General features: G+C 39.2%; 1 protein-coding gene across 2 annotated transcripts; it reads left to right on the top strand.

Annotated features, from left to right (window-relative positions):
* Positions 1-437: 437 nt before the first annotated feature.
* On the top strand, positions 438-19,753 carry KNG1 (kininogen 1). Of its 2 annotated transcripts, XM_068145116.1 has the most exons (11): positions 438-702; positions 3,498-3,608; positions 4,739-4,823; positions 7,366-7,535; positions 9,234-9,341; positions 11,326-11,407; positions 12,455-12,621; positions 14,314-14,421; positions 15,350-15,439; positions 16,984-17,143; positions 17,486-19,753. In XM_068145116.1, exons 1-11 carry the CDS (start codon positions 508-510, stop codon positions 17,695-17,697), a joined length of 1,488 nt encoding a protein of 495 aa, XP_068001217.1. In that variant the 5' UTR covers positions 438-507; the 3' UTR covers positions 17,698-19,753. The 2 variants fall into 2 exon arrangements, with proteins under 2 accessions (XP_068001217.1, XP_068001216.1); XM_068145115.1 differs by having other exon boundaries at positions 442-702; positions 16,984-19,753.
* The last annotated feature ends 3,161 nt before the right edge of the window (positions 19,754-22,914 follow it).

The raw sequence follows: 22,914 nt of genomic DNA, 5'->3' as shown, positions 1-22,914 counted from the left end.
TTCTTTCTATTCTATTCTATTCTGTTCTATTCTATTCTATTCAGATCTGTAACATTTACAGAGTTGCTGTCCAGGACCAAAACTTCATTGCCACTGTGACTTTGAGTGTCTTGTTTAAGCCTTCTGAAATTCATTCTCGGTAGCAGTTTAGAATTTAAGAAAAGAAGCCAGAAAGCTGCAAGCATTCTGCTGTCTCTCTTGCTCAGAAGCTATCCTGCTGAGCCTGCTGTCCACAGCTGCAGCCATTAGCCTGTTATCGTGATGGCAGGTGGATAACCTTAGTGTCATTGTAGTGACCACACAAAGTTTATTTAGATAAACTCAGAAGTTTATTTGCAGTATAAACAGGGTATGATGAGAACCAACCAACCCCAGCAATCCACTCCTTCTGTTTACTTAGCTATTTCTCCTGAAAAACAGAAGAGTTGACTGAAACCCTGTCAGGCATTCCTTTTCCATTTGGTTTTTCAAGAGCCTTCTAATTCAGGGGACCTTTATTCCTCAATTATGAAACCTTTCATTGTACTCATGCTCTGCTGTAGTTTTATCTGTAGCAGAGCCAACCCTGTACCGTTTGAATTTTCACACTGTGATGACCCTGATGTCTTTAAAGCTGTCGACGCAGCACTGAAGAAATACAATGGAGACACAGCAACTGGCAATCAATTTGCTCTATACATGGTGATGGAAGCCAAGAGAACTGTAAGTAGGCTTTGGGGGCAAAAAGAAAAAAAGCTGGAATTATGTAGTCTACATCAGATTATCTCCATGTTGCTCATAAGAGAGCAAGCATGACAGCAAAGTGTCTTCCAAAAACGTTTTAAAAATCAAAGGAATGACTTGCACAGTAAGATACTCATTACTGTGACAAGCAGGGATGTATATTCTGTTCTTATCAATGGGGCTATGTGGGCTGCTGAACTGCTCATTAATGAAAGGACTAAAGAATAGATAATTTCTGTTGCTAACACAATGTGTCTTACTAGTCCACTCTGTTTTCTCCTTTCTCTGTTGGGAATTCTACCCCTTTGCATCATCAGTAAGGTTTTCAGCTCAATGGCAAACCCACACTTCTTAAAGAACCTGAATATTATCTTGATTTGGGAAGAGCTGATATCAAACATATGAAAGGATGACATAAAATGTGGCTATACTCTGAACAAATTGCTTGCAAATATTATTTGATTGACTCTAGTCCTGAGTCACAGCACAAGGTGGTATTTTAGTCAAACAGAGTGACAGGAAAAAAAAAGAATGAGACATGATCCTTTGCCTGGAGTCCTGTATAGCATTAATCTAACAAAAGGGTATTTACCTCTGAGAGGCATACAAAGATGATTATTACCATAATAATGACAAGCATTACTTTACTTGAAAACAACATTAGCATTTTTTCTACTGGATTGGATTTTCAGATGTAAAACACAAGAAACCCAGTACCAGAGAGAATATTCTGCACTCCAAAAATCACAAGATACTTTTAATCAGATAAAAGTTGACCTCAGAAAGGGGACATGAATTGCTAAATGCCTTACAGTAAACTGCCCAAATCTCCTGGCACCTACCCTCTGGTTTTCCTGTTTTCAAATGGGAGAGTTTAGCACGTAGTAACAAAGACTAAAATCTGGCAAACCCTTTATACAATTAACATTAAACAAATTAGTAGTCCTACTGTCTACACTGAACTACACACATCCTTAACAACAGGCTACTGCAAGCATCTTTGTATCAGAGCTGTAACACCACCTTCCTTTTGCTGCTGTTGCCAAAGGACAGGTTAATACCTATTGCAATTGTTATTTATCTTTCCTTCTCTAGATAGCCATCTTTCCCTTTCTGAAAAGATCTGAGGTGGAAATCAGTTATTACTTTGAATCACTGATCTGACTATAATGCTAAGTAAAAACAGAAAAAAGGAATCTGCAACAGAGATTTCCTTATCTTCAATATTCTTTTTCTAAAAAGAGTATAGGTTTTATTCATTGCTAGTCTCACAATGTTGAATACATTAATTAAATAGCTGGTTCTTACATATTCATGTACATTCATTATTGATAAGGTAATAAAACATAAAAGCTGACTGGTGAAAGACTGAACCTGCCCCAGTTAAAGGCATAGCTGTTCCTAATAATAATAATAATGACATAAACAAATAATGTACAGAAATAATGCCTCTTCTCACCTATTTTGTTTACTTACTGAGCTGATTTATTACAGATCTGGAACACTGTAATAGAAAACAGAATTTAGCTCTTTTTAAATCTACTTCCCAGATACTATAATCTGATGCAGCTCTATAAATGTCAATTTATACCTGCAGAGAATTAAATCCATTATATTTTTAGAGACCGTTCATCCTGTTTTACAACCTGCAAACATTTATCAGGTACCTCTGCACCCCTTCACAGCTGTAGCAAAACACAACAGGAATTGAGAGAACAGAGAATCCTATTCTACATGAGCATAAATTCAGTATTGTCGACCCACATCAGCTCAGCTGCACCACTAAGGCGGGAATTCTCATTTAATTTTCCCAGCAGTATCATTCAAGAATAACCAGCGTTAAAGTACAGCAACTGTCAGTGTTTGTATTTGAAAAGGCACATTGGCAGCACATTTTGAGTGGCTGTAAAAGATTAGTAACTTCTGCCTTTATATCTCTCCTAAAGGATGAACAACAAACCTTGCTGTGTCTTTGTTATATTACAGGCTCACTACTCAGTTCACGGCAAAGAGAAAATATCCCCTTACTCATTTCCTTCTGCTTACCAACATTGGAAGCATTTCCACTGGCCAGGCCAAACTTTGCTTACTACCTCATCTCTAATGCATCTCATGGGATTCCTGAGCCTACCCTGAAGAGCAGCTCTCCCTTTAATGCCGATAGGAAAGCTGCAGGCACTGCCAAAGGCTGTCTCCAGATCATATGCCCTCCTTGCCCCTTTCCCCAGAGTAGGCAGGGCAGATTAAGTACCCTAAAGTAAAGGCAGACTGGGCACTGCCAGGCTGCCTGAGGGTTTCTGGCTGCTGTTGCTGGGCTGCCTGTGGAGATGTACAGAAGGAAAGTAGACAGCTCTGGGAAAAGGCCAGGAGTGAGAGAAGCAGCAAGGAGCATAGTCCAAGCTGGTAATTATGCTAACTGTCCAACCTGCAACTCAAATTTGCTTATTTGGAGTGCATTTGAATATGAGCATAAAACCTAACCACTTCTTTCTGGTTCTAAACTCCTTGGTACTACAAGTTAAACTGAAGGTAATTGAGCGTCCTGTACCTATGGTATCAATATGTTGTAGGTAAGGGCTCAGTAATATAAATAGGTAAGGTAATTATTGAACTACCAAGATTTAGAAGACCTAGCATGGAGACCAGCAGCTAATGTGAAACTACACTGTAAAACCTATGGTAACCAATGGATATCATTTACCATTTGATTCTCTTATCTTTTCACTTGATTTATTGCTATGCAAATGATGACATGCACATTGTTTTTTATCCAGGCAGGTCCTGAGCCACAATTCTACGTGAAATATCGAATAAAAGAAACCACTTGTGCTGTAGAAGAAAACAAACTCTGGCAAGACTGTGATTACAAAGCATCTGAAGAGGCTGTAAGTATCTTTTCTCTTTAAAAGTTCTCTGTTCAGAAACATCAGTCTGATGACCAAGACTACAGCTGCCTGGGGAAAAATACAGTAAAGAATTTCACTTTCTTAGTTGTGTTGCTTTTGAGAGCTCATGGGACTAAAGTCCAGTTACACAAATGTTTGTTTACATCTCTAAAGTTCACCATTCTACTTGTGATTTTACCACTGTTATCCTGAATACATGCAGAAGGGAACATTTCAACACTTCAATATGTAACTTCAGTATAAATTCAACACATGAAACAAGCACTGGGAGAGTGTGAGGGCTATAAAACTTGCTGTTAATGATTTATAAGGGAAACTTGCACAAATAATTGACTTCAGATCTGCACCAACAAAATTACTGACATAGAAGCCACTATGGCAAAAAAAAAAATCCCAGAGGGCTTTCAGCAGTGCAATATGCCACAGAACACCTAGAGGAGATACAACTGGGGCACACAGAGCATAGTATCATAGAATTGCTGGGGTTGGAAGGGACCTCAAGGATCACCTAGTTCCAACCCCCATGCCGTGGGCAGGGATACCTCACACTAGATCAGGTTGCTCAGAGCCACATCCAGCCTGGCCTTAAAAAAACCTCCAGGGATGGGGCTTAGCATGCAGGAACACTGCACATTTCCAGGGGAAGTCCCTGTTATTTCACACAGTACACAATGCAAAGAAAGGGATGAAGGTGCTAACACCATTAGAATCAGTGTGAAATGCCATGTTGACTGCTGCCTGCTGCCTATCTTGTACTAGCAGAGAGGAAATTAGGTAAACACACAATTCATATGGACTTCATTTATGAGGATGTGCTCATTTCCGTTATTCTAACTGTACAGTCTTCAGTCAATTAACATGCATCAATCGTGATAGAAAGCCATCTTTCAAATCATCTGCTCCGCTTCTTCTCTACTCTCCTCACAATCAACACCACCATTCCTTTTTCAGTAACAAAACAGCAAATGAGACATTAGCCCAAATGCAAATATGAGCTTGTTCCCCAACTCAAGCTGCAACTGTCAGGTGTGTTCAATAACTAGACGAATATAGAGCACTGTATTTTAATTCAGCAATTTTAAGACAAATGTTGTCATATGTTTTTGCAGAGCACAGGAGAATGCACAGCTCGAGTTCACATGAGTAATGGTGAAAAAATGAGTAATGTTTCGCAGGATTGTAAAATTTTCCCAGGTATGTAACTGTTTGGGGTAGCATTCCACAAGTATGTTGACAAATAAGAATGGGAAAAATACAATACTGAGGTTTTCAGGTAATTTTAGAGGTAGGAGCTCCTCACCATTCTACCTGGACATTTATAAATACTCTTCCATAAGCAACTACATGGTGAAGATGAAATTTCACTTCGCTGTCACACAAGCATAGGCTAAGTCAGTGAAGCACTGGCAGTTTCTATCTAGGATAATGAAAACCAGTATGTACACTAAGTTTCTTCAAACACTGGATTTATACCAAGTTAAAGTGAATTTGCTTAAGACCAAAAGCATATCAGTCACTCAGAGACTAGATAGAGCTTGCCACACATGAATTTTCTATTCTTACTTATTCAAGTATAAAATTGTCCCAGAAATTACATATGAAAAAAAAAAAATTACATGATAAAACAGTACCTCATCTTCTCCAAAATAAAGTTGACCAAAGTATTTCTGTGAAAGTTTATCAAAGCAAATATTTAGCCCAACCAAAAAAAAAAAAGAACAACAAAACCATTTTAGGTACAAAATAAAAAGCCAGCAGTGATGCAATTATGTGAGACTGTGGCATCTTTTGGGTCTTAAGAAGCAGCAGTACTACATTTTCTGAAATATCCCTTCCAGCCCAAACCATTCTATGATTTCTTGCCTATAAGACATTCATATATGACTCACGTTCACATAGTAATTTCCTTCATTAGAAAGGGATCACATTGTTTAAAAGCTTTGAAACTGAGATCTCTATGTGCCTATGCCCAGTGTTCCTGTAAGACATATTAAAGCTAGTGTTACAATATCCACGTAACTAGTAGCAGGGAGCCAAGTGCATATTAACTACAGAAATACCTACCACAATTTCTGACATGTTTGGCAGTTTTTGTGGGGGGCTTCAGTTGTTTTTGTAGGAGGTTGTTTTGGTTTTGTTTCGGTTCTTTTTTGTTTCTAATTATCTTGCTTAATGCTCAAATGTCTGTACCTCCAGCCAGCGTGCTTCTAGGAACTGCAGTGCACAAAAACTCCATGTTCTGCTACAGAACATAGGTTGCTTGATTCAGACGCATTCGTAGAGCAAGGGTGACACCTAGTTGCCAGAAAAAGCTGTGTGAATCCCACGGAGAATCCATGGGAAATTTGCACTCGAAGCTTTAGATAACCAACCAACGACAAACCAACAAACCAAACAAACCCATAAATTACATTAGTTGTATTTGGTCTAAGAAGCTCATCTCTTCTAGCCAAATTATAGCAACTCTGAAAAAAAAGACAACACTTGTTCAGCACTTAGGAAAATTTCACGGGACCACAGTCAGTTTAGAACTGGGGGTACTGTTGTTTTATTATCTCCCTTGTGATTACTCCCTGAAAACATGGTCATTTTTTTCTGTCACATGTATATATTTGCCATTACTGAATCAAAGTAAAAGTTGCTAGAAACATGAAGGGCTAGGTTTTGTTCAAGTACCCCTTGGAGAGCTAACACTAAGTGGTATTGCTTACAGTGAGATATTCTAAATGTACAGAGCATCCAAATCAAATCTAAAGGAAAGAGCAAAACAGTAGACCCTAACTGGTGAAGATTTCTCCACCATGATAGGTACCATACTGTTCAGACTTCATAGTGGAAGGAACAGTTTGATCATACTGACCTGGACTGGTTTCCTGGCTGGTGCAAGCTGGCCTAACCCCATTAAAGCCAGTTTACACCAGCTGAAGATCACGCACACAAATTTTACTTCAATTCCATGGAGACCACATATTGTCCCACTTTCATTCTCAAGCTCACTGAATCATGAAATTAATTTATGTATTGAACTATAAAATTAATTTATGAAAATCCAATCCATGATTACTAGGAAGGAAAGAAACTTAATAGGATTAGTAGTAGGAAACAGAAGTTTGAGCATCCCTGTCAAGCTTGTCTATCCACTGCCAATCCAGTTGGTTAAGCCTGACAGTAACACCAAGTGGTAACTGGCAGCCACAGTGACAAGCAGCACCTCAGCAGAACAGCTCAACTACACTCCCTTAGGAGCTCATCAGAGCAGTTCACATGGGTGAGCCAAAACACTCCTGCCAAAGTTCCCATCCTGAAACACAGTGAGGACAGCAAGCAGCTGCACATGATGGGTGAGCTCTGAAAAAATCTGAGTACCTCCTTAGTTGTAGTATCCAGTGGTTCTTCCCTGAGTGAATGAGGGATGACCCTGCCTTACTGGGGTCAAAACTATGTGCAAGGTTCTTCAGAGACTCAGTGACTCCTGAACTCCTCCTGACCTATGGCTGGATCCAAATGCCATGGATAGCCCCTACCACCACAAACCAAAGCATGTTCCTAAATAAAATTAATGCCTTTTGCAGGCCCTGAAACTGAAGTACAGGTTTTGCTGATCACTCCAATTAAAAGCAGGAAAGGGTCTTGCTCATTGAACCTTTTGTCTCATTCCTACATAGGAAAACCAAAATCCTGAGGCTGTTTTACATGAAGTCTTACGGTGGGTTTTTTTTGTTCATTTCTTTTCCAGCTACAAAGATAAGAATTGATGTGGGTACCTGTCTTGGATGCTTCCAGCCTATATCAAGTGACAGTTCAGAAGTGCCAGAAATTCTGAAAGAAGCCATTAAAAAATTTAACAGGCACAGTGATGAACCTGCCCTTTTTAAGCTCGTGGAAATAAAAGAAGCTGAAAGACAGGTTTGTGCATGGTTTTGCCCTAAATTTTATCCCCCCCAAACGACCCAAACCAGGTATATTGATTGTTTCTGATTCTAAAGTGGCTTATGTTTCATGAAGGCTTACAATAAGCATCTAGAATGTAGACCCTGGAAATAATTATCCTAGAAATTAAGGAATCATAAAACAGTTACCCAGTGGATTTTCAGAACTGGCAGCATTAAAAAATGTGGATTATCAATATTTTTATTTTTTTTTCAATCTGCAGTTGCATCTAACTGGTGTTTAGCACCACTTTATTTGAATTCAGTACTGACATGGGCATTTCGTGGCATCTCAGATGCTCCTAGGTATCCCACTTGGCTTCTCTCTGAAGCACCAGCAGGAGAAGATCTATCCTAGGTTCTGTGCCAAAAACTGCCAGCCTGCACAGATGTCTCCTATACTCTTTAACCTCTCAAACAACAGCAGGCATCTATGGCTTTGCAATGCAGTACGACCCATATGTCAGCAGCTGCTATACGTTATACAAAGGGTAAATCCCATAAAGGAAAGAGAATAACAAGAAGCCAGCATGTCACTTACTGAAATATTTCTGCACACAAGAAAATTTCACATGCTCACAAGCATTTCTGCTTTGCAAGAAATGGCTGCTCAGGTCACAGAAATACCACGTCATCTGCTATACCATGCACAATTCCTTCCCTGTGAATATCTCTCCTATGGATCTGTGTCATGTTGCCAAGGAAGTGAAGTTTCTTTGCTTTTAACTGGTATATAACCTGACATCAAAGACAGGCCCTTTGCTTTGAATGTGCATATATTTGCTTAGCCAAAATGTCAATTTGTCCCATGATTTCTTTTAGGTTGTCCTCTTTTTATTTACTGACGGTAACAATCCCCTTAGCTTACACAACATTGAAGCCCTGTGACACAGCATCACAGACAGACTGCAATCCCACAGCTGGGAAGAAAGCCAACATGTAACCCTGGTCAACAGAGACTACTTGGAGCCCTCCACTTTAACTGATCAGGAATGGAAAGCTTCTCTAATTGATTCTTATTTCCCCTTTTTAGTCCGGTGCTACCTGACCCATGTGATGTGGGGAGATTTCATGGGTGCACAGCAGTAGCCAGAGTAAGGAAAACCAAACTGTTTCCTGGAGAGGAAACAAAAAAAGGGGCAGAAATCTGGACAAAAAGCAGGCAGGGGCAGGTAAAGCCCAAAGCAGACACAATTATGGGTAGAATATAAACACAGGACACTCAATAAGAAATTATGCCAGTGGTATAAAGTTACATTATTCAGATGTTTTTTACTATGTCCCATGCTCAGGAACACAGGACTTGCCAAGCTCTATTAGTGCAGTCATCTATCTAGACCAACTTCCTGTCACTGGGAATAATAAGTCACAAATACTTTGGAGGAAAGTGCAAGAAACCAAGAATTATGAGACTGCAGGCTTGCCAGGAAAAGTGGATTCCAAATACAAACTGCACTTCTAATATATGCATGACTTAGTTTACTTTTTGTATCACAAGGACAAGATTTTTTTTGCTGTCCGTGAATATTCTACGGCTCAATGACGGCAAATTGATTTGATAGATGGAAGGCACTAGAAGAGCAGTTTTGCCTTCTTTTTTTTTTTTTTTTTGCTAATCACATTTAATAGTTTAATTTCCAAATTTGTATTGGTTTACATAATGTATCTGTTCCAGGTGGTAGCTGGATGGAATTATATAATTAAATATGAAATCGAGGAGACTAATTGCACCAAAGACCAATTTCAAGATTTAACTCCAGAGTGCAAAACCACTTCTAGAGGTGTAAGTAATCTTTAAAATCTATTTAGCAAGAAGGTATCATATTAACAAATAATTATGGAGCTCTGAAGCCAGAAAATTTATAGCCTTGCTTCACTTTGTGAATGAAGTTTAAATCCAGGCTTAGAGATAACTGTCTGTTCATGACATTAGAACATATATGTCTTCTGAATCAGCAGTGATGACCACTGAAGTGGTTACAGATTACTCTATAGAATAACAATAGATTACTTTAAAGTTTTATTATTCAAGGAGTTATTCAGATGCAACCCAAAAAAAGCAGTAATTAAAATGAGCACTGTTTTTCCAGCTTAAGACCTATCTTCTAAGAACAGCAAGTAGAAGAATTATTACTTAATTCCTACCATAGGTCAAATAAGTGGAATTTATTAATAAACATGCATACTCTAGCTAAACAATGCTGCACAAATAGGTACTTCCTCATCTTTTTTTGACCTGAAACAGAATTAAGTGTACCAAACCCTGAGGGTTGTTCAACCAGTCCCCTGGACCAGATCACCATGAAGTCAGACAATGCTCCTGCAAATTCAATGCAAAAGACAGGAAAGCAGAGTCATAATGAAGAGTGGTGGTAAATGGGAGAGGAAAATAAAACACAGGAGCCTTGACTTGCATCTGTTTCAGCTGTTATGGAAGTGCACTATTGAGTGTGACATTCAAGAGCCTCTCCTGTTACAAAATTGCTCCTCGGATGTCTCAAGAAATATTTCAGAATGTTTTGAGCACGTTAATTGTAAAAGGAAAGAATGACAACATTGGCAATTAACAGGAGAGTGAGACAGACTAACTGAAGCAAGTCTCTCCAATACTGCAACTGCCCTTAAACCTTAAGCTCATTCACACACTGCTTTGATTGTGCAAGGTTTGAAGGATTGGATCTTTATCACATCTCCTAAACTGTTAAGCAGCCTTGCTAATAGATCATTCACTGACATTAGAATATGATATTCCAGGAACATTCCATATTGCGGAATGACCAAATTCCATGGAAGTTGTTTCATACTGTTTTTCAGCTCTGTACTATTAATTTTGAAATGTAAAGATTAGAATTGCACCCTGCATTGAGCATTCATCTGAACCACAGAGTTGGACATTGTGTCACTCTCCCTAGCCTGGAGAATAAGACTTGATTTTTTTTTCCTAAACCACTGCTAAGCACATTTTCTAATGGACAATATTTTCTGTAATAGCACTAAGATCTTGAATTGTTAGTAATTGTTCTTATTCTACAGTTGGGTTTCCTTTAAAGTTTCTGATAAGGGATTTCACTGAAACCTTTTTGAAAAAAATGTTATCAACAAGTCTCTTTGCCCACTTTTGTTGATGCTTTTGCAGAACTTTGATAAATCTGCAAAACACAATTTCCGTTTACAACAAAATCCCCGCTCTCGCCTTGATGTATTCATGCACCATGCTTCTTTCCTTATTACCATTTGTAATCACTTGAATGGTATAGGCATCAGTTTTATGGGCCTATAACCTTTTCAAAACAGAACAGCATCAATGTCTGCTTCCTTCCAGCTCTCAGATATCAAGGCAGTTTTAAGCAAGTCACCTACCACAGTTCCTTTAGAACACCTGAGTAAATACAAAGAAACTTGGAAATGTTTGATTTGTTAATTGTGTAATCTTCTTTTTGGTCTCTACAGTTTAGGGCAGAAATTCCAGTGTTACCCATAAAATAGGATTCTGGCCTGTAAACATCCCCATTTCCTTCAGTAATGAACACATACAAACAGTTCATTTAGATTTTCTTTTACAGTTTTATTTTCTCTGAGCGGTCCTTTTGAACCCTGATCATTTACTGGCTCTACAGACTGTCAGGCTTCTCGCTCTCACTTTATTAGAGGGAGAAAGGAATAACTAGCAGCATGTTTAACTTACTCTGTTAGTGAGAAGGTGCTAGGATGTGAGCTTCTTCATTATTTCTAAATAATAAGGAACTGTTTTGGGCTTTTCACTCCAGCGTGTAGGTCAATGTGAAGCCAAAGCCTTTGTAAATCTTCAGGCACAGATCGCAGATACCACAAGCAAATGCAACTTTACAGGTATGTAGGAGGCACTATCAGTTCTGAAAGTTCTGCAGCTTTCAATGTTTTTTTTACAACTGTAAAGAAAAGACAGAATTAAAATGCAAGAAATGAAAACATGGTAACAAGACTAAAAAAGCACTGCATCTTAATGAAATATTACCACAGAATTTTTCACTTCCTGCAAGTGTTTCATATGCAGTTACATTTTATCATTTGCATACTGCCCTACTTGTGTGACATACAGCTGCTTCCTGATTCTCAACTGGAGATTAAGAGAGACAGACTCCAAAAGTCCAATTGTCCCACAAAAATCTGTTCATGTTCCACCACAGCGACAAGGGAGTTCATGTTCCACTGTGTAAAGAACTTCTAACTTTCCCGAGAGCTCCGATGTATTCTTTTGAAAGGCAAAGGCACTGAGCACTTTAAGTTGTCCAAAAAATGGTAATTCACCTACTGATATTATCATTATTTATTTCTTAGTGCATGGCTATACTTACATTTGATATATTAGAGGCCTTTTTTTCCCCCTAGTAAATAAACTACTAAGAATAAGTAAGTTCATTACAGTTGAACTCCCAAGTAATTTTCTTACTGTTAATTCTTCCTGCAGCCATCTTTTTGGACACAGGTTGCCATCAATCCACAGCCTTAAAGCAATGAATACAGTACTACTCCATGCAGTAAGAGCTGCATTCTCATCTGTTCAGACTTGCTTTACTTCAAGAAATTAACACACTCATTTACTGGCACCTGTTTCACGTGAGTCAGGTCCTTCCATACATATAGTACTTCCATCCCTGTTTGCTAGCTACCCACGAATGGTACACACAATTCTTGTTTTGACAAAACTGTTAAGTGGCCAATGTGACACTTACAGCTGAAGCAGTGCTCTTTGAGACAACCAAGAGAATGTATAAAACTAAAAAGGTTTTTTTGTTTCATCTGATAGACCCAAACACAAAGCATTCCAGAAGGCAAGAGTTTGTAACTGGTTTTCCCAGTCTTTATCTACATTGACTCTTTTGTTCCTTAGATATGATGATTGTTGATTTCTTTCAGTTGAAGACACAGTAATTCCTGCCACTCGTACTGGTTGTTCAAAGATTATCCCAAATGACCATCCAGACCTAAAGGAACTACTCAAGGTTTCTATGCAGAAGTACAACTTGGAAAGCAATGATGACTTCTACTATAAAGCTGGAGAAATAGAAGCAGCAACAGTTCAGGTTGGCATATACCAGACATAAACAGCAGACATGGCAGTGTTAATAGTTTGAGCCCAATGTCCTCTGAAGTTTGTACTTGGAGAAAAAAAAAATATTTCAAATCTAAGTGTTGATACATGTGGTAGCTGAAAGATCCATGCAGTTTTTTCTTCGAAAATGTTCAGAAGTTGTTTAAAAATCTCCCATCTCTTGTTTTTTTTTTTAATTTTCCTGGAGTAATGTGATTTTAAAAGCATGGGACAGAAACTGACTTAAGTCATCTAATTTCTCAATATCTACCCCATTTTTAGAATCACAGAATTGTTAGGGTTGGAAGGGACCTCAAGGATCATCCAGTTCCAACCCCCCTGCCATGGGCAGGGACACCTCACACTAGATCAGGTTGCTCAGAGTCACATGCAGCCTGGCCTTAAAAAACTCCAGGGATGGGGCTTCTACCACCTCCATGGGCAACCTGTTCCAGTGTCTCACCAACCTCACAGTGAAGAATTTCTTCCTAACATCTAATTTGAATCCACCCATTTCTATTTTTGTTCTGTTCCCCCTAGTCCTATCATTACCTGACACCCTAAAATGTCCCTCACCAGCTTTCTTGTAGGCCTCCTTAAGATATTGGAAGGCCACAATGAGGTCTCCTCAGAGACCCTACCAGCCTTTGTAACCAACCTTAGAATTCTACAGTAGAAAAGTAGAAACAACCCACTCAATCCACCACACCAATATTCTCTCTGTTATTTTAAGCACTGTACACTCTACAGTAGGTGTAAGCTCTATGAAATGAGGCTTCCTAATTTCCCAGAGAAATATAACCAAATAAAGAAAAACAAGGACCCAAGAGGATAATACTGATCAGCATTAGCAGCTGCCTTGTTTACTACCCCAACACATCAAACCACAGGTTTAAGACAGAATTGAGAGTAAGACAGTGGAGTAGTTCAGAAAATGCTTTGTCAACCTTTCCTAAGTATGAACAGTAGCACTGGAGAAGGCCCTAAAAGCACACCAGAATTTTTCTGCTTAGCTCACAGTATCTTACTAATAAGATCTATGCTTTTTCTTCTCTTAAACATTTTTCTTCTTTCAAACTTTTTGCTTTTCTCACTTTCAATATCATGACTGATATTAGCATACATACATCTTAAAAGTAGACAGATTTTCATGTTTTGCCTGTTGTCTCTGAAGCAAGATATATTATCTTGGGCTCTCTAAAAATTACTCATAAGAGAGCTCGTACCAGGTACATTCTTGCAGCCATGCAGTTTCTCTGCTTAATGCATTTGGCAAATACATTAATTTTCAACTGAGCCTGCTCGTCACACACTTCATTTTACTCACATTCCACTTTTCTTACATCATACTTGGCTCTCCACATCAGTGTCTCTAATGATTTAATTTGTTATTAAAGAAATTAATACAGCTATCCAATAAAACAAAGCTAAAACTGTGGGCCTGATAATATTCTGACCTTTCTGTTTCTTTCAATGCTGGAATTTCAATGCTGGAGCAAATAAGTCAATTAGAAGCAGATAGGTTTGCTGCCAAATATTTTTATCTTGTACTTTAACATAGGCTGCCCCAGTGGTAAGGGCTTGGAGAAGATAAATAGTATAAACTTGTAGAAAAACATCTTTCCTGTGAACCCTTTTCAATGAACTGCCTTCACCACAGAAAGCCTTCTTGCTAATTTTTCAGCTGTTTGCGGGACGAAACTACAATTTAATATTTTCAGTCTGGAAGACAAACTGCTCAAAGACAGAGGTTGAAGAGTTTAATGAATACTGTGAAGCCACATCAGAGAGTGTAAGTAATGACAATGTTGCCAACTGTACTGTTCCTAATGGACAAATTCATTTGCAGCAGAAATCATAAACACTTAAGTAAAAACACATCCTGAGTTCTGTTACCTCTTTCACTAGACCTCTGTTTCAGCTAGGACAACTTTCCCTGTAACCTAAGCCCATGACAACAGCACTAAACCACAAAGCTCAAACTGAGTCCCTCCAACTGCAAGATCAGTGCTCAATGCAAACCAAAAGAACTTTCTTCTGGTAATAATGAAGCAGAGAAAGGAAGGGAGGAGGCTGCTACAAAATTAAATAGCTACAATATTCCTGACACTGTGGACTTGCAGCTCAGTAAAACATGAGATTGGCATGTTACTGCTGTGCAATGGAATGATGTTTCTGGAGTGCATGCTGCTTATACTGGGAAAATGTGTTCCAAGCACTGGAAATAATGCTGATAGGGCCAGAAAACATTGGCAAGAGAGTTGGTTGGAAAGGAGAGGTTTTATTTGCCTTTTCTTTTCCCATCATATGAACAGTTTTTGTCTGCAAGGTTTTAAAACCTGTTGGTGCAGCAGGCACCAAATGGGGGGAGGGGGGGGGTAGAAATGTCCTTTCTCTCAATTTTACAATTTTTAGTAGGAGAAATACCATCAACAAACAGTATTCCTTAGTAATACCATGAAGATTAAACAGTTAGTGCTCCAGAAGTGATGGAGATGAAAAGCTGAATTAAAGTGTTCATACAGGCATACTTCAACCTCAAAAAGCTAAGCAGTGATGTGTCCCAATACAGAAGGATGGATTTCATAGATATTTGGGCAACCTTCCAAGTATATTTGTATTTTAAAATACTATTTAATAATTTTTCTTCATGCACAATGCTCTTCCTTTGTGTCTGATGTTCTGTTATCTCAATGCGCTGATTTTTGTTCTGTCAATAGGTACGAATGCCATGTGAAGCACAAATTCATGTGATCCCACAGGAGAATAAAATCCTTCCCCAGATTAACTGCACTAAAGAACGGTCAATGGTATGATTCCTCTTCATTACTCATCATCAAAAGTAGAGCATAGAAGAAAAGCTGTCATTAAATTCTTTACCCATTCCAAATCATCACGTATTTTGCACCAAAAATAAAGGAACATGTAGCTCTTTTAATGGCCTCAGTAATGCCACACGCCTTCCTCTCACCTGCTAACCTCAGCCGCTTGCTACACCCCAGTCATTTTCACCACAACACCACAGTGATTATAGGAATACAAAGGCAACAGGACAAAGAGAACATTCTGCTGGTTGACTGCTCCCTTCTATTATCAGTTAAGCTCTGAAGTATCAAGCCTCATCAGCTCCTTTGAATCACTATTCATACTAGGTTTAAAAACTGAGACAAAAATGTATTTGGCAACACAGTACTTACACTCCATCGTTTTCAAAAGCATCTGTGAATCTTTTCATATTAGTAGAGTAGCAGATCTCCCGCCATGAGCTGTCAGTCTCTGCAGGAATATTTTTCCACTTCCTTCCTGCCCACCTCTGTGATTAACTAGCCCTGAACATGGGGCACTTTGAAAATTTCAGGATGGAATACAAATCTTTTTTATTATTATTATTGGAACTTTTTTATTTCTGCTGATTGCAGGGTTTTTAATAAAAGCAGGGAGAAGGAGAGAGGATACATTGAATAGACAAGATACACTGAATAACATGAGATAATTTACAGACACAATCAGTACTTCACTGTGCTCAGCACCTTTGTAACTACCTATGCATTCATTATGTGCCAACTAATAAATGTCTCTGCTCTTTGTTTTCACTACAATATTGTATTAATAATAACTTGCAAATTCATCTCCATCCCAAACAACTCTGATTTGCAGCTACATAATGATCAGCAGCTACATAATGATCAGACACTTTGGTGGACAGAGACGAAACCCATGTTGGATAGTGACTGTACACCATGCATTCAGCCTTTGTCTTCTAGTTGACTTGTGATGGGGAAACAGATTACTCACTGACAACTGAATGATTCATACAACCAGCTTTAAGCTGCATCTGCTATTTCTAAGCAGTTTTACATACTGCGTCTGTCAAATCTAGAAATCTAAAATTGAACAATTACATTTCATACACTGAAACAACCCAGATCTTTCAAATATTCTGGTATTCAGACTACTCAGAGATGTGATAGCCTTTAGCATGAACTGGTTTTATACACTGAAGTATTATACTCTGAAAAGTGCATGTAGTCCTAGAAATCAACTGTACAGAAATCAGTACATGTTTTGTTCTCTATAGTATCATTCCCATGTGAAGCTGACAGAGTTCCAGTGTCATACAAATTGTTATTTTTAACATATACCTGCTAAAATACTCCAGAGTTGTTTAGGAGGATGTTTATGTTTTCATGCTTATCACAGATAGAAAAGATAATTAGTTCACCTTAAAAGTCTGGTAACACATTTTGCTAAATGACTCATTGTACTGCAATAAGCCAACTTCTGGATTTCCCAAATCTGAAGCTATTGTTTTTGTTCATTTAACCAATATATCTATTACTGCAATGTTTTTCAGTCTGTACTTCTAAGAATGCCTCCCGGATTCACACCTTTCCGAAGCACTGCTGCGCTAGAACTACCAAATGAAATTTTATGCATCGATGAAAATGAAGAAGAAAGACAAAGTCCAGGTGAAGATATGAGAAGAGATGATGGACAAGAACCAGCAGACGAAGGTGAACTTGAGCACAGGCATAAGCATAAACATAGACATGAGCACAGGCATGGACATAAAAAAGATCGGGAGTCTGGCAAAAGGCATAGGCATGAACTCGCTTGTGGGCACAGAAATGGACATGGGTGTGGGCATAAAAAACACAGTAAAATGGGAAACAAACATCCTAACTCTAGATCTTCTGAGGAGTCCAGTGAAAGGGGGTTTAATCAAAATGAAACCCTCTCATCAGTCCGTGCTGAAAGAGCAGCAGGGCTAGTTAATCTAGGGGGTGCAAAGGAAACCAGTACTCATGCAGAACCACAAATTCTTCCTGACACTTCTTTATTTAATGGGTTGTCAGATCGCACAGAACCAACCTCCCCCATATGTCCTGGAAAACCATGGAAACAAAATACAGACCTCCCAGCACCTCCTAGCTTTCCCAGAGAATTCACAGATAAGGATCTCTTGCCTCCTGCAGTAGAAAACACTGACCCAGCAACAGAAGACTCAACACCTCCTGAAAACAAAGACTTTGATCTCTTAGATGCTTTAGTATCATTCAAACATTGAAGGGCCTTTTCAGATATTATATGTAGAAAAACAAGAAAGATACTACCTTTTGAAATGTATGAAACGTGAAGAGGCCAATTTTTTATTCTGTTAGCTAAGATACTCAATAAGGTGACCAACACTTCTGGGGACCTAAGGCAATAGGGCACTACTCTGCATTTTCATATATTTGCAAAGATGTAATTCGGGCAATGGAGCCAATGATTCAGAACCAGGATAGCAAAGGGACCAGACAAGTCAATATTCTGCTACAGGAGTTTAAACTGTATCTCATCTGCCTAAGGTTGCTGTAAACACAAAGTGAACCACGGCATCAAATGTTACTGTATCATGCTTAAAACGATGGCACAAAGAATTTTGTATATTACATGATGAATATCAATTAAATTTAGGTAAGAAAAGGGAAGGCCAATATAGAGCAAGAGATATATGAACTAATATTTAATTTACTGGCGTGCACAGTTTGAAGAACAAAATAAAATGAAGGAACCTATTTGTTTTACATGACAATTGCTTTAAACAAATTAATATTACCACCAGTCCATCACTAGCAGGCTGTTCTGCTGAACGAGATAACAAGCACAGCTGAGAGAATCTTAGACAAGGCAGCTTTATTATTCCTTATGCATATTATGTTAACTACCATAGAGGCACTATGACTCACAGATTTTCATGTGCCAGAGGTGCATAAATATTACAGATAAGATGACAAAATTGAAAACACTTGAGCTACCTAAAAATCAGTTTGCTTTCTTCCATTATAAGGTTGTATGTAATTTGGAGACTGGACTGAAGTTTCTGTGCTATCTAACAAAGATTAATTTTTTTTTAAGTTAAAAACCACCAAATACTTCTGACAAATTAAAGTATTAAAATGTTTTCCCTTCTGCATGGACCCAATAATGTATTCAGCTGATAAAACATCCAGCAATAGATGAATACTTTAATGCCAGTTCACCAGTTTGTATCCCTACTCGGTCCTACAAAAGGTTATTGCTCCAAATGGTAACACTTCACGGATTTTGTTGTAAAAGACCACATTGCTTGAAACTACAGCATAAGTATCCTCCAACACAGCTACACAGACAGAAAGGACGTTCTCTGAAATTGTTCATCCCAACTGCTGTGGCATCTAGACTATAGACTTCATAGATGGGACTGTGTCCTTCTTTTGCCATCACCTCACTGGTGAGGAAGAACTAGACAGAGGAGGACTATTGAGAGAACACAATACAGATGAATCAACAGGATCAGGTGGTCTTGGCAGAAAAGGTCCAGGAGGATCTTGAAAGAGAAGATAACTACAAGGAAAGGTCAGAAGACACAGAAGTGGAAAGGACACAGGCAGGGTGGAATTATATAGACAGGGTGAAAAGAACAAAAAACCCATAGCAACATCATGGCAAAAAAGGAAAGAGAGTGAAGGGAATGGAGAAGTGGGTGAAGATAGCAGGGGCAAGTTGCAAAAATAAAAAGCAGTAATCTTTTGCAGGAGGGTGTCCCTAATCATGACAAGACAGTCCCCTACAAATCTCAGACCCTAACTCATACACATTCCCTGACAGAGCAGGCATGCTTCCCCTCCCCAGTGCCTGGTTCCTACAGATGTAAAATAACCACAATGTGAGCAGAATTGCTCAGCCCTTCTGATTGTGTCATAACTAGTGATGTATCATCAAAACCACTCTACATCCTTTCTTTCTGAAAACAAAGTTACCAGTCATGCAACTTTGCCATCTAAGGGAAGACGCAAAAATAATAATTCCTGGCTCTACAACTAATCAAATTCTGCTTTCCCCCCCCACCATTCATTTCCTTTCAGGATAAAATAAAAAGCCTCTTTTCTTTTTAGCTTATGACAGGCACTAAATTTACAAAGCCAGGCAAAGGAAAGCCTTGAGTTATCTTTAGTTGTTTTCTTCTTCTTGGTTTTTTTTTGTTGCCTGTTTTTTATTTTAACCTGCATATTTGGTGATTTTTCTTTATATTACTGTAACATTTTAATTAATTCACGTAAAATTGCAATAAAAAAATAATAATTCACAGTTCAGAAAAACAGTTTTCTTTCTTGATCTCTTTCATCTACATGAAAAGACAGGCAGACTCCTGACAAAGCTCACAGCCATGACCCCAAGTAGTGAGACACAGACTGAATGGTCAGTGCCAAGACTTCTAGATTGTTGACCGCCTTGAATGTACCACGTGCTGTAGTAATGAGGCTTTATGAATCATCACAGTATCATAGTATCATTCAGGGTTGGAAGGGACCACAAGGATCATCTAGTTCCAACACCCCTGCCATGGGCAGGGACACCCCACACTAGATCAGGCTGGCCAGAGCCTCATCCAGCCTGCTCTTAAACACCTCCAGGGACGGGGCCTCGACCACCTCCCTGGACAACCCATTCCAGGGTTTCACCACTCTCATGGTGAAGAACCTCCTCCTCACATCTAGCCTGAATCTCCCCGCCTCCAGCTTCATTCCATTCCCCCTAGTCCTATCATTACCTGAGATCCTGAGAAGTCCTTCCCCAGCCTTCCTGTAGGCCCCCTTCAGATACTGGAAGGCCACAATTAGGTCACCTCGGAGCCTTCTCTTCTGCAGACTGAACAGCCCCAACTCCTTCAGTCTGCCCTCATAGGAGAGGTGCTCCAGCCCTCTGATCATCCCTGTGGCCCTTCTCTGGACACGTTCCAGCACCTCCACATCCCTCTTGTAATAGGGGCTCCAGAACTGGACACAGTACTCCAGGTGGGGTCTCACCAGGGCTGAGTAGAGGGGGAGGATCACCTCCCTCGACCTGCTAGCCACACTTCTCCTGATGCAGCCCAGGATCTGATTGGCTTTGCGGGCTGCAAGAGCACATTGAGAGCTCATGTTGAGCTTTTTGTCCACCAGCACCCCCAAGTCTCTCTCCTCAGGGCTACTTTCCACCCAGTCACTGCCCAGCCTGTATTTGTGCCTGGGATTGCCTCGACCCAGATGCAGGACCCTGCACTTGCTCTTATTGAACTTCATGAGGTTGGCTTGTGCCCACCTCTCCAGCCTGTCAAGGTCCCTCTGGATGGCCTCCCTTCCCTCCAGCGTGTCTGCTGCACCACACAGCTTGGTGCAAAGAGATCAATTTCGACTTTGTGGTTTTTATGCCGTTAAAAAAAAAAAATTAAAGGAAATAATTACTTTTAAGTTATATTAAAATTCTGGAATAAAAATCAAAGTGTTTCAGTCTACAAATTTTGAAACAGGATGTTCTGGTACTTTTAGAACAGCACATTTCAATTTCCCATTGACAGGTTCCCACATAAAGGTTTAATTATAACAAAACAACACTTTCTGATGGAAAAATAAGCTGCCAGAAAACTACTGACCGGGGTGTTACATATCTGCTCCTGGAAAGCTCTGCAAAACGACCGGTTTCTCCTATTGCGCATAGTCAGGGCACCGCAGTGTGCTTTCCTCCTGAGCCAGCAGATGGCAGATTTTTTGGCCGCAGGGATTCTAAGGTCTCCAAACGAGGCGGTGGTGATTGACAGGCAAAGGTTGTGTAGCTTAGCAAATCAGCGTTTCTTCTGTGTTAGGAATACTGCAGATAAAAACATCACATCTGTGTAATTTATTTTAAATATTAAGCTCTATCAACAAAGCATATACAAAAGTTACTTACTGTAAGCAAGGTGCCTAAATAATGCTCCAAGTGTGATTTTATGAATATAAAAAAATAACAGCTAGTCCTGCACCAGAGTAATTCCATTCTTACTGATACAGATCATCGAACTAGGAGTCTGGGGTATGAAAATATGTCTGAATTAAACCACTGCTTATGATACTGCTGAGATCTAGAGCCACCTAATGGCCATTCTGCAGTTGTCTGGATTTAATGTGCTCTTATTTTTTCTTGCCACAGATTGAATGAACAACACATTTTAAACGAAACATTCCTATGGAGGGCCTATTGCATTTTTGTTTTAATTCAGATACGACCTTTTAATCACACTCAACAATTCTAATCACTTTCTAATGCTAAGTTCAAATAGTGTATCTAGCCATGGGAGAAAGATGTGCAGGCACCCAACACCACAAAATGGGGAGAATTAACAATGAATACTGACATTTGGTAAGATGCAAGAACCCATTTCTTTCCTTGGTTTCTCAGGTCTCTAAGCCAGAAAGAGAACTGTTGCCAGTTTAGGAATATCAGCTCCGTGGATAATAGGGATCTAGGTGGCCACAGAATTAAGAATGCCAACACTGCATGGCCATTGTCATACAAACTGAGCTGTACAACATACACATTCCTGAAATATTCTTAAAAATCCCAATGGGCAGAGATATTTTCAATTCTGTGACCAGCTACTCACACAGAACTCCTGCTGTGTTTACAAGACTACATTAGCATAATTCAGCCTCCAGAGTTTTAATTAAGCTTTAAGCAAAGTTCATTTGGTAAAATGTGATTAATAACACAATGTTTCTACTGTGTTCTAAAATAAGAGGAAGGCTGCTTTAAGGAGCAAAGAGTGAAGGTTTTCCTAATTGGGTAAGGCATCTTGCTACAATGAATACTAATATTACTGTTGTTTGAACTGGTTTCAATCAGCTGCCCAGTGAAGACTCAAAGCTATGGTCCAAGGGAGTAACAGGGATTATAAACCTGACAGCAATTATTTTATCTTCTGCCATGAACACTGATAGCGCTGTTCTGCAGGCTGCAAGATGAGGCATTAAACTACAGAGTAAACCTTGCTGTTTCAGTTCAAAGTGAGTCACAGAAAATCAGAACTCCCCACAGAATCCAGAGTTATGCCAAAGCAGCGTATTTCTCACATAAACTGAAGATCCTGAACCCAAAATTTATCTTTGAGAGTTCACAGTACAAATTGAGTGGATGATTCTCCAACTTCCACTGGCTGTACCTGTTACAGGAGCACTAAGAGACCTCTTGATTTGAAATGAGAAAATTGTGTGAGCAAAAAACATGAGAATGAACAAACAAAACTGGTAAGTTAGGGAATGAATGAGGATGGACCTTTTATCCAGGGAGAACGTTTTTAGCTGAAATTAAGATTACTATAAAAAAAAATAATAATAATCAAACTACTTGGAGTAGACAAGAATGGAGGATTATTGATTTCAGTGGAGGAACATAATGCTCATCATCATCATGTTTAAAGAATGTTACAGCATGTTTGACCTACAGGCCCCAAACACTACAGTCC

The sequence above is a fragment of the Melanerpes formicivorus genome, unplaced genomic scaffold, assembly GCF_026170545.1.
Source record: "Melanerpes formicivorus ecotype bairdi unplaced genomic scaffold, bMelFor1.0.p_v2 SCAF_12, whole genome shotgun sequence".
Classification (NCBI taxonomy): Eukaryota; Metazoa; Chordata; class Aves; order Piciformes; family Picidae; genus Melanerpes; species Melanerpes formicivorus.
Note: the sequence above shows the minus strand (reverse complement) of the source record. Positions and strands in the feature narration are given on the sequence as shown.